This window comes from Colobus angolensis, unplaced genomic scaffold, assembly GCF_000951035.1.
Source record: "Colobus angolensis palliatus isolate OR3802 unplaced genomic scaffold, Cang.pa_1.0 Scaffold177, whole genome shotgun sequence".
Lineage (NCBI taxonomy): Eukaryota > Metazoa > Chordata > Mammalia > Primates > Cercopithecidae > Colobus > Colobus angolensis.
Window position 1 is genome coordinate 1230471 of NW_012114899.1, and position 12128 is coordinate 1242598.

The 12128-nt window shown below is 40.1% G+C and overlaps 1 protein-coding gene across 1 annotated transcript in view; it reads left to right on the top strand.

Moving 5' to 3' along the window:
• Nucleotides 1-10834: 10834 nt before the first annotated feature.
• ASAH2 (N-acylsphingosine amidohydrolase (non-lysosomal ceramidase) 2) overlaps nucleotides 10835-12128 on the top strand; it is a 72365-nt gene continuing 71071 nt past the window's right edge. The window contains 1 exon segment of the mRNA XM_011938756.1: nucleotides 10835-10967. Within this exon segment, the coding sequence (XP_011794146.1) occupies nucleotides 10835-10967 (133 nt within the window).

The window sequence follows — 12128 nt, forward strand, 5'->3', positions numbered from 1 at the left end:
TCACCTGAGGTCAGGAGTTTGAGACCAGCCTGGTCAACATGACAAAACCCTGTCTCTACTAAAAATATAAAAATTAGCCAAGTGTAGTGGTGCGTGCCTGTAATCCCAGCTGCTAGGGAGGCTGAGGCAGGAGAATTGCTTGAACCCGAGAGGTGGAGGTTGAAGTGAGCTGAGATTGCACCACTGCACTCCAGTCTGGGTGACAAGAGCAAAACTCCATCTCAAATAAATAAATAAATAAATAAATAAATACATGAATATATTGATACCAGTAGAAGGCAGATGCTTATGTTGCATAGTGTAGCTGATGGTTAAGCTAGAGAGCTCTGAGGGCAGATGATCTGTTTTGAATCCAGCTTGACCTCTTACTGGCTAGACGACCTCCAACTATCAGCTATTTGATTGGCTTCTCTATGACTTAGTTTTTTATTTTTTAATTCAAATGTTAAATGAGGATAGGAATAGTACCACCCTCACAGGGTTACTATGAGTACTAAATGAGGTAATTCTTGTAATGGCCTCGGAACAGTGTCTGGAGCATAATAAGTTCAGTAAGTTAATTGCATTTTATTTTTTGTTATTTAAAAAGATGACTGTCCTTCTTGCCCTCACTTGATAAGTATCTACATAGTAAGAGCTCAATAAATTGTTGTTTTAATGATCATCTTTCTTGTTCTGGCTGGATAAGCCAGCCCAACCCACACAGGTCTCTCTAATCTACTGATTCATAATAAAATGGAGTCATAAATACTACCTGTAGGTGACCTGGGGCCAAGACCGCCAACCCCTTTGAACTTGTGCCTCATCTGCTTTAGCTTAGATTCCATCCTGGCCTGGCCTCATCTTGGCTCTGGAATCTGAGTTGGATCCTGCCTTTGGCTCTTGCAAGCTCAAGATTCTTTGTGATTTCCCCCTTGTCATTGAGCTCTGCCTTTCTCTCACAGAACTTCCTGGGCTGGCCCCTTTGACTCTTAGGGAACCTACGTAGCTCAGGTGGGAGCTTCCTGCCCTAACCTCAGTCTCTTAGGATCCAACCCCTGCCTCAGTCTCCAGTTCAGATGTCTTGGCCTCCATAAAGTTGAGGGAACATGATATACTTCCTACATTACCTACCCTTATTTCATTGACTGCATCATTGAGCCTGGTATTTCAGATGTCTCCTGGCCCTTATAACCATCCCACATCAGTGCTAAATCCAAGACGTTAAGTCCTGCTGCAGGCATTATCCCTCCAGGTAGATATACATGAGCAATAACTTTTTCTTTTTCTTCCTGGGTCTAGAGTAGATTGTCCTTGGGAAGGAGTTAGACAATTGCAGCAAGAGAGAATGTGAGAAATGCCGTACATTCACTTCCTGGCATAGGGAAGGTCGGGTTCCCCTCTCCTTTTAATTCTTGACTGATCTAATGGGGGGATTCTCTGAATAGTTGCCAGTGAGTTTGCTCCAGGAAAGAAAGCAATTCTTAGCTGGTGGATTTCCTCCTCAGATTTGATTCTGCCCAATATAAGAAAGACCATATGCCTCCACACCAAGCTCCTCTCAGACTCTCCTCCCTCCTTCCTCACGTTGGCCTGAGGGAATATCGATTGAGTCAGGCTGGACTTTGATATTATCATTTGCTTTCTGCTTCTCTTGGTCCTTTCTTTTTCAAGTCTATCAAAGGACAGTGTGGTATTTTTTTTTCCACAGGTGCACAGCACAGGTGGGAGATGTGAACCATTTGAGATTTATGTAGAGGGCATTACATCAGAAGATATTGCCACCCTGTCCCTGAAATAATGATAAATGCGACTGCATCCTGCTTTCTCCCAATCTGACTTTGTAATCTTGTATAGCACATAGGTCAAATTTGTCTCTGCCAAATGAAATAAATTCTTATCTGTGGTTTTAGAAAAAGATAAATCATCAGAGAATAATTTCCAAAGACTCTGGAAAAGGTTACCAGCCCCCCAGTGTTTATCTAACAGTGGAGAAATAGGGACGTTTTGCAATTCTAATTTTATCTAGATTTTAAACTCTCTGGATGTGTCAAAAATAGCAAAAGATACTTTTTTCCCTTAAGGTTGAATTTATCAAAGTTGAATGGGGAGATCTTTAGAACCAAGTATGAGGAATATACCAGGAAAACGTAACTGTGCTATAGAGTTTAAAATGCACAGAACCTGCCACTCTTGGGGCATCCAGAATTAATTAGTCCATAATTAAAGAAATAACTAATTTGCCTCCTGTTATAGAGAAGGCAAACAGAGAAGTTTAAAAAACATAGTAGCTATGTAATCTTTTAACAAGGTAGGTTCTTGTTAGACTCCCTGATTTTATATATATATATATATATGGAAATGAATGAAGCTCAGGGAAATTAAGGTAACTGAAAACAAACAAACATATACATCTTAAACTTCAGATTTAAATCCCAGTTCTTTTCATATCTACAATGTTTCGCTTTATCTTTTTCCTTTGTTTTGAAGGCAGAACTGGGGTAAATTTGAGGGAAGAAACTCTGTAATCCTGGAGTAGTTTTACCTGCCCTGCTCTCTGAGAAAAGCAGAAGATTGTCAACATCTACTTGTACTCTCCTGGGATCATGGGCTTTGTAAATTTCCTGGGGGAAGGAGGGTAATGGTGTGCTCCCTTGTCATACTCTATTTTCTTCCAAGCCCTGCCACTTTGGTCAGAGCTGAGAAGTCCCTCACGGAATCAGCCTGGGCTCTGCACCACACTGGGCCATCTTTAGTTGCAGTCTCAGGCTTAATATATGATGGATGCATAAGGGGTTAAATAAGAACATTCATTTCAGCTCAGAACAAAAGATGCTCCTCCTCTCTTGCTTGCAGGTTGAATTCAAAGTAGAACTGAGACCATTGAAAAGGTGAATCTACAGTTAACTTGTGATGAGCCTGCTTCAGGGTTCAAAGAGATTTTTCAGTCTTGTGAAAAACCCACGAGGTGTTAAAGTACCACCATAGCATCCCTGTGTACCAAAAAAAATTTCTTTTTGGACTCAATAAAAATGCATTGTGGCAGACTGCTCAATACTTTTAACTTTAAAAATGTTCTCAGAGGCAACGTGGCATACACAGGGTCCAGTTGATTAGAATGCATGCATTCTTTACAGAGGGGTCCAACACTCACTTCTGTGAGATTTAGCTTGGCCATGTTCTTAGTTGGAGATAACAGAATACACTCCAGGGAACTTAAAAAGAAAAGGATTTATTAAAGGATTGAGATAACTTGCAGTATTATTGTGAAGGCTGAAGACAGAGCGTTGAAGCTGAGCCCTCAGGAACAACTCCCCAGCTTAAATTGCAGAATTGAGCTTCTTAGTGGTGGGCTACCTTGACTATGTTCACGCAGTAAGGAAGCAGGCTGCGGCATCTGGAAACAGCCAGCAAACTACCAGCTCAGGGCTGTGCTGCCATGATCCAAACCATGAAAATGGATGGTCCATGCCCTGTTTCACTGTCCAACTGGCTCAGTTCTGAATCAAAGTCTCATGCCAATGTGTCTGAAAGGCAGAACCTAAAGTCGATCTGGAACTCTAGGCAAATGGGGGTCCAGCTTCTCTGTACACTAGAATTTGGAATGGGTGTTGAGTGGAGCATTCTGCAGTATCTGCCATAGTGCTCCTTACCTACCTATCTCCCGTCAACTGGTATTTTCAAGAACAAAGCTTATGTCCATCCATCTGTCCTCCCATCTGTTCTGCTAGCTGTCCAACCATCCATCCATCCATCTGTCCATCCATCCGTCCATTTGACTTTTGCACTTTTTATCAATACATCATTTCTTTTTTTTAAATCTGTGTTTCAGAACGTGTCTCTAAGACACAAAAATTTCTTTAAAAAGTATAATCACAGTACCATTATTGTATTTTAAACAATCCCTGAACATTGTTATGTATCTAGTCAGTGTTAAAATGTCCCCTGTTTCATAATGTTTTTGTTTTTGTTTGAATCAGCTTCCAAATAATGTTGGTTCTGAGCCTACAACATACAGTGGATTGACCTGTCTTTTTGTGTCTTTTAATCTGCAGCCTCTTCTCTCCTTTCCTTTCCTCTGCCCCAGCTGTTCTCTTCTCCCCTCCCTTTCCCTGGCCATTCTCCCTGTCCTTTGCCTCTGCCCTTCTCTCCCATCCACAACCCATTCTTGCTCTTGTTCTTGTCTCCCCCTCACCACCTCCCCTTCCTACTTCTTCCTTTCTTTTCAGTTCTAACACATTTTTTAAACAAACTGGATCATTGGTTTTACTCTCTCACAGTCTAAATTTCACTTCCTGTACCCCCATGTCATCCTTAACATACATATTCAGTTGTCTTTTGTATTTCCTATGAACAGGCACTTAGATCTAGAGGCTGATCCGATTTAGGTTTCGCTTTTTGGTAACATTGAGAATGTTGTGTATGTGGTTCAGAGGTTGCAGTATGCAGTTGTGTATGTGGTATAGAGGCTGCAGTACCTTGTTGTCTCTCTTTTTCTCTATTGGTGACCTAATCAGCTATTGATGATCTTTGTCTAGATCCATCATTTCATAAGGGATTGAAAATATTTAGATTCCAGTTTGTCATTCCTTCCTCATTTATTAGTTGGAATATTTGGATCATGAGAAACTGTTCCTCATCAACTATTTGGCTTTCCTGCTGTACATGTATGCAGGAAAAGCAGAGTACATCCTTGATTTCTTGATTCCTACTACTGTCCTTTTTTTAAACCAATTTTCAGAATAACAAATTGATTCCTTAGCATCTTTTAAAAAGTATCATTATGACATCATGGATTTAAGCATATTTGATTCGCTTCAATCCATTGCAGTTATTTTTTAAATTGATGCTCAAGTTAACTAATCTTTAGTTAGTGGGAAGCTCTCTAGTTCTTTAGATACTGTCTTCATAATTTTGATGACTTTTTTGATTTCTAGTATAATAAAATATTCCCAGCTTAGTTCTATAATTCCTGCCCCAGACCCAGAACCAGCCATTTCTCCAAGGATTTCCAGTTCCTTTCAGCAAGAAATGTTACTTAAAGATGACAGTCTGGATGCTATATATAATATATTTTTTCTAGAAGTTTTTTTTTTTTTGACAGAATATCGCTCTGTATCCCAGGCTGGAGTGCAGTGGTGTGATCTTGGCTCACTGCGATCTCCACCTCCTGGGTTCAAGCCATTCTCCTGCCTCAGCCTCCCAAGTAGCTGGTATTACAGGTAAGCACCTGTAATATCAGCTAATTTTTTTTGTATTTGTAGTAGAATCGGGGTTTCACCGTGTTAGCCAGGATGGTCTTGATCTCCTGACCTCGTGATCCGCCCGCCTCAGTCTCCCAAAGTGCTGGGATTACAGGTGTGAGCCACCGCGCCCAGCCAGAAGTAATTTAATCTTTAATTACTCTAAGAGTTAAAGAATGAAAGAATATGACCCTTAACACGAAGTATATGAAATTAGCACCATGCCTTCTAAGACTCCATAAGTAAAATATTAAGAAAAATTGTGATGCTAGTGATTATTGCTTAATGATTTAGGAGTTAGGGTTTTGGGAGAAATATTTTTCCAGCTTGAATACAATTATTCATCAGCTGCCTTTACTTTGTGCTCATTAGTTTTTCCTTCTGGGATGGGGTGTTAAGAGACAGAGGATATAGCTTTGCTTCATCAATTGCTAGTAAGGAGTAAACACAGAGACGTTTATATCCCCAGAGTTGCCATGCCAAGGTTCAGGTCAAGGTAATGTAGACAATTAGAATTTGGTGAGAGGCAAAAGCTCTTGTCTAGGAGTCTGGAGACTTGGGCTTATATCCTTCAATACCATTGCTGAATCATGCTCACTTTTAACCACCCTTATGTGTTCTGAAAATTGATGTCTGTTTCCTCCTCTGCAATATGGGTGCAGTATGTGTACATGAGTGAATTTTGGGGCGGTAGAGTATAGAGAAGAACAGTTAGCTTATCCTAGCTAATTGGATTCATGAGAGAGTCATTTCAGACAGAAATAAAATGGGTGCACAAGTTAAATATTTACAGTGACCGTATCTTCATCTCACCCCAGGGGAGTCTTGAGTCTTGTTCCTGTCTATAGGAGTCAGTTGTTTTGATGGACATTATGAGTCCCCGGGGTCCAACGTCTTTTCTCCACTGGCCCTCCAGAGCACTTGGAATCTTCTCAGTTCTCACCCCATTATTGTTCAGGTATGGACCCTCAAATGTAGTCTAGGAAAGGTGACATGTTATGCCATTGTTGTCTACCACAACCCTGGTTAAAATAATCTCATTTGTCTAGATTGTGAGTCACTGAGCAGGAGTCTGAATGGGCCATAGCATGGCTCCTTTTTATGATGAGGAAGATGGCTGGGGAAGTCTGGAGGAGACCACAGGGGCAGTCAAGAGGCCTCCCCACTGCAAGGCAGAAAGGTGGGAGAAGGAAATCCCATGGGAAGTCACTAGTGGGTATTTGTTGTTTTTACTGGCTCATAAGTTAAATAGCACCTTGATTTTATTTTGGAGAACTACTCTTCTCTCTTTGTGAATTTTTTTAAGATTCTCAGTTAAGTATCCCCTCAAATGAAAGGATAAAGGTATTATATAGCTGTCTTTCAGAAACTGGCTCCTGAGTGGCACAACACAAGACCTAAAATAGTTGGAGTCCATCCATCTCAATGGTAATGCCCTGAAGAGATTGTTTGATAGCTCCTGCTACCTAGATCTGCAGAGATGCTCTGATTCCTGGCCAGCCTGAGCCTGGGCCTGCAGCTTTTCTTGCTGTCTTCCAGTGAATTTACTTTTCCTCTTTTTCCCCTCTTGTCCTACATTAACTAGATTTGGTGTTTGCTTGTAACCAATAATTCTACATAAATGCACTAAAAAAACCTTGTTTAATATCATAATTTAATCTTTCCCCCTCTGTAGTAGCAGAGAGAAATTTAAGATGCATTACTAAATGCCTTATCTGAAGGAACTTGTGTCTTTAATACTTCAGTTGGAATTTTGCAGGCCCATCTCTGATCAAACTCTGCAAGGAATTAAGCGGCCTTTGTGGCCGTCTTTAAAATGTGTCCTAGACAGCTTAGATTTTACTAGGGAAAAAAAGGGAATGGATTGGTTGGTTTCTTTATTGCTTTCTTTGTCTCCGTGGTCCATTGTTTAACTTCATGCTGTAGTCTATGTTCTCCAAGAGGAAGAAAAACATTTTATTTCCCCATTTTGAAAGTGATGCATGCGTATGATAGGAAATACCAAGAGACAAAACGATGAAAACAAAACCACCCATAATCACCAGATAATTACTTCTTACCGTTTTCCTGTACTTACAGTCTTTAATATGTAACATATATAAAGTATATAATGTATATAAAGCAAACATAAGTAATGTTTACTTTACAAATGGGATCATATTGTTTTGTAAACTTAAAATTACTTAATATTCGGCAATTTTTGCATGTCATTAAATTATTTTCAGTATGATTTTTAATAGTTGCATAGCAGTCTTGCTGTATTATTTACTACTCACATTTAGCAAATCTAAAATTTAGAATTCTTTTTATGAGCACTCATAAAAATTAAGATTAGTTTTCTGTTCTGAAATTGGTGAAAATATTTCCTATTGCTATCCACAGCCCACACTGATGTCCAGCATATATTACTACTCTCTTTGCTGTAGAACGACCAGTGGTAAATGAAGTAGATGCATTTTGCGTGTGTGTGTGATTCAGGTTATAAGCTTTGCGCAGAATTTGTCATGCTGGAAAAGTTACAGAAAAAGTGAAACGACCTTCAGTCCAGCAGGCCTTCTGCAACTTCTACCTCTGATAACAGGCTGCCCTAAGAGAGAGTTCGTGCATAAGCTTTTTGTTATCAATACTCTTTAATCTCATACTTGTACCAAGCCCACAACGGTATGCTAATGAGAGCTCTAACACTCCTGAACTTGACTGAAAATTTTTTCTCAGTAGGTTTCAGAAGGTGCTGGGAAATATAAACCCAGCAACGTGCAAGGGGATAGGGGACACGATTCTGGATAGCCATTTGCTTCACTGGGATGTGAAAGTTCTTTTGAGTACTAGAATCAGGTAAGGATGGCTATGTTTTCTTGGAGAAGGAGGGAAGGAGGGCTATTGATTATCCTGTTGTCTCGGAGATCTTGAAGAGACCCTAAAGCTTCAATTTATCTCATAGCTTTGGAACCCTCTTTTGCCAAATTGTTACCTTTTAGTCTTTCCTTGAAAAACAGGGACCCTGTTCTGTGAAGATGTGGCAAATTGCTTGCTATTGTGCCATTAGAGCCTCATTATTGAGTTTTCAGGATTATTACAGATTAAGTGTTAACCATTATAAAATCTATAATCCTTTAAGATATAATTATTGGCTTAGCTCTACCAAGGTGGGTTTGTATTCTAGAGGCGGGGAAGGCATCTGCTTTAACATTGAAATTCAGATTTTAGTCACCAATGAGAAATAAATAGTGCTAACCCAAGTTTTAATTTCCTTAAAGGTGGTGGTCAAGTCAGCTAAAGTAGTTCAAAAAGAATGTTACTGTTGGCAACAATTGTGGCAGCTAAACAGAATGGTGAAACACGTGAGGTAGATCATTCAAGTCCACATAATATGTGGAAATGCTAATGTTAAATCAAGTGCCATTGTTGAGTGGTATAAAATGTCATCAGCTCACCAATGCAAAACTAGAAACAAAAAAGAAGTATTATTTTGTACCCTCTCTGTTTGATACACAGCCTTCTGCTACATGACCACATTTACATGCACAATCTGCCTGTCCATGCTCTGGGGTTGGGAGATCCAACTGTCAGTCATCTTGGCTAGTAGGAAGGCTTAGAGAACCAAAGCTCTGAGCAAGAACTAGAGATACTGGGTTTGAAGTTTTCTGGCAGAAGAGCTGCTAATGAGTAGTAATTCTCTGTAGATCTTTAGAGTTCAGAGGCATATCTTAGATGTGTTTCCCGACTCCTGGGAACCAACAATAGAAGTTGGTCATAAATCACAGATCTGATTTGTTTTGCTCCACATTTGAAGTTGTCCCTGCTGCTGGTGGGTAACGGGATTATGGTGGTGATAAGTGGATGAGGAAAGCTTCCGAATAATCAGAAGATTTGGGAACATGTTCCAGTCTCTTTGCCCACTCCCAGTTCAGTTCAGCCTACCCTCTGAAGTGTCTGCTGTTAGACTGTTCTGTCACCTCTAGCCCAGGAATTGCAAAATCAAATGCTTGCACAGACCAGGCAGTAACTTAGATAAATAAGGCCTGCTGGGTAGAGACTGGCAGGTTGAATAATATATCCCCCAACTAAAGAGAACAGCAGCACTGAGTTTTAGGAAACTCTTGGCACATGTGAATGCTGGCTCAGTGTTGCTATATTTTATGAATTATTTTAAGAGATAATTTGAAATTTCAGGATTGTAAATGTAAACTCTTTATAAACTCTAAATGATATTTTGTTTTATCTTCTTACCTAAGTCAAATTGAATAAGAAATGGACTCTACTAAATATATCTACATTGTTACCATTTTTTAACTCTTGGGGGTAGCAGCATCTTAGCCACAAATCCCCTATTTTGGGGGCAAATCCTGAGATTCCTATACCATTTAACCTCTCAGGCTTCCTAAAGCACAGGTTAAGAAAATGGGCTCTGAAGGTCCCACCTGTGATTTCAATCATCCTTTAACACTAGCCTCCTGTAAATTCCCTTAAAGGACAGGGAAGAGCACAGACTCTTTGCTACTTTGGAATCTATTAATAAATGCTACCAGTTTGAGCATTTATTGAACAAAAGAAGTGTTGTTGCTTCATCTCATCTTATTTTTATAAGAAATTTATGAGATAGGTTTTACAAGAACTTTAAGATAAGATGATCATAATCATATTCCTATTTACAGATGGGTAAGCTGACGTTCAGTATTGGGGGAGGATTTCCCAAAGTCACCCAGTAAGTGGCAGAAATGAAATTTGACCACTGGAGTCAGATTTCAGAACTAAATTTTTAACCACCACATTCTTCTTATTATTATTACATTTTATGGGGTTTTAACTTGTATAGTTCCTCTGAGTAATGATTAATTCTCCCTCCCTTAAAACATCTTAAGGAATCTGTAATGACATTTGATACTTTTGTAGAACATAGGAGCATTTTAAATTATCGTTCTTTGATGCAAGGTTTGCAAAATGTTTGGGATCCTTCTGATCACTGAAGAGGGATGTGTTTTGTAATGCCTGCCTTCAGACCAGAGATGCTAATTCCCTTTTCCATGCCCATTTCTCACCAGATAGTAATTGAAAGTTAAAACCTAGAGTGGAAAGGCCAAAGTTACGAGTTTCATCTCCAGGTGAACAAGATAATTCTACTAAGTCCATGACCGCAGAATACTTTCCTAACCCCAGCCAGCCTTCTCCCAAATACAAGAAGTATGTGTGCATCAGTCATCCTTGTCAACAAAGGCACTCTCAGCCCAGACCCACATACAGATCCATAAACAGCATCATCACCGTAAATGAAAGCAGTGTGATATGGCTGAGGAATGCAAGTAGATTTTAGCTCAGTGGTCAATGCTAAATCATGAATGGTTGCTGCCAGGAGGAGTGTTGTGTTGAGAAAGATTTGGAAACCACATTCGAGCTTTTCAAAAAGAATGCTGTAATTGATTGGTCTTGTCTGCCATGGGCTTGGTCTATGGAATGAGTGGTAAGTGCTCTGTACTTGTCATCCTTGGTATAGTCTATTAATATGAAAGAGTTAAGATATCTTAACTTCGGTTGGCTTAAAGCTTTTGCATTTTAATTTGTGATTTCTTCCTCTTCAATATTTCTTCTTCCATCTCTACTGTACCTGAGAAGAAATGGCCAAACGGACCTTCTCTAACTTGGAGACATTCCTGATTTTCCTCCTTGTAATGATGACTGCCATCACAGTGGCCCTTCTCAGCCTTTTGTTTACCACCAGTGGGACAATTGAAAACCACAAAGGCAAGTGTCATGGGCTCTCTTAGATGCAATGTTTAGGCCTGTAGGAAACTTCTTGATTACTGTGGACACCAAAGAGAAAAACAGTGTTTGCTGATAGTTCTACGTGTACTTAAGCAGCCTGGAATAGCCGTTTCCCTTTGCATTAATTGCCCTTTCTGCATTGAAAGCAGTTTTTATCAAGTTTACCTTTGTCCCCAATAGCCAGGTGACAGGCATTCTGACATGTACTTGTTTGCCATTGGTTTTTCCACTGATATAAGCACAGCTCAAGATTTGTCAAGGTCTAGTAATGGCAGCTTTTGCCCTGAGCCTCTAATCTTTCTCTTTGCCTCTTTGTAGACATCATCTTCTCCTGGGGGCAAAAGGAGAATGAAAAACTCACTGAATGAACGTCAGTTAGTCTGTGAAGAGCCTTAGAGAATGGGGTCTCAAACATAAATCCTTACAAGGGCTAATCAAGTTTTGCAAATGAGGTGGAGTGAGGAGGTGGACCAAGGAGGAGGCAGGTACAATTCTGGTGAAGAAGGCCTACAGCCACTCCCAGGTGGCAGCTGTTTGTTGTAGAGAGAACACATGATCTCAGATCTCCTGAGTTTTGCAGAGAAGCTGGAAATTAGAATTTTTAGATATCTCATGATTTTTTTTTTCAATGTTGGAAACTAAGTTTTTGAGAACAATGTAGGCTACACTTACACACAAGATGGGCAGTGGGTCTTGGTGGAGCCTCTGTTTCAGTCAGTATTAGGTTACATAACTGTTAAATGAGTAGAGAAGATAGGTGAAGATTGAAGCTCTGACCAAAATAAAGACAGGGCTGGCCTTAGGCCAAATGGAGAAGATGGTATTTTCTACCTCAATTTTCCCTTTTGTAGCCTCTTTTCCTGCATATTCTCTACCATGTCCCAGGGCTTTGAATTCCTGGCAAACACAGGGGATAAGAGATCCTCTGATCCAGCATGAGGCACAGCAGGGTCATAGACTGATAGAGGCGAAAGGATCATTAAGAATTATTCAGTTTTGACTGAGCCTGGTGGTTCACGCCTATAATGCCAGCACTTTGGAGGGCCAAGGTGGGCGAATCACCTGAGGTCAAGAGTTCAAGACCAGCCTGGCCAATGTGGCAAAACCCAGTCTCTGCTAAAAAAAAAAAAAAAAAGCTGGGCATGG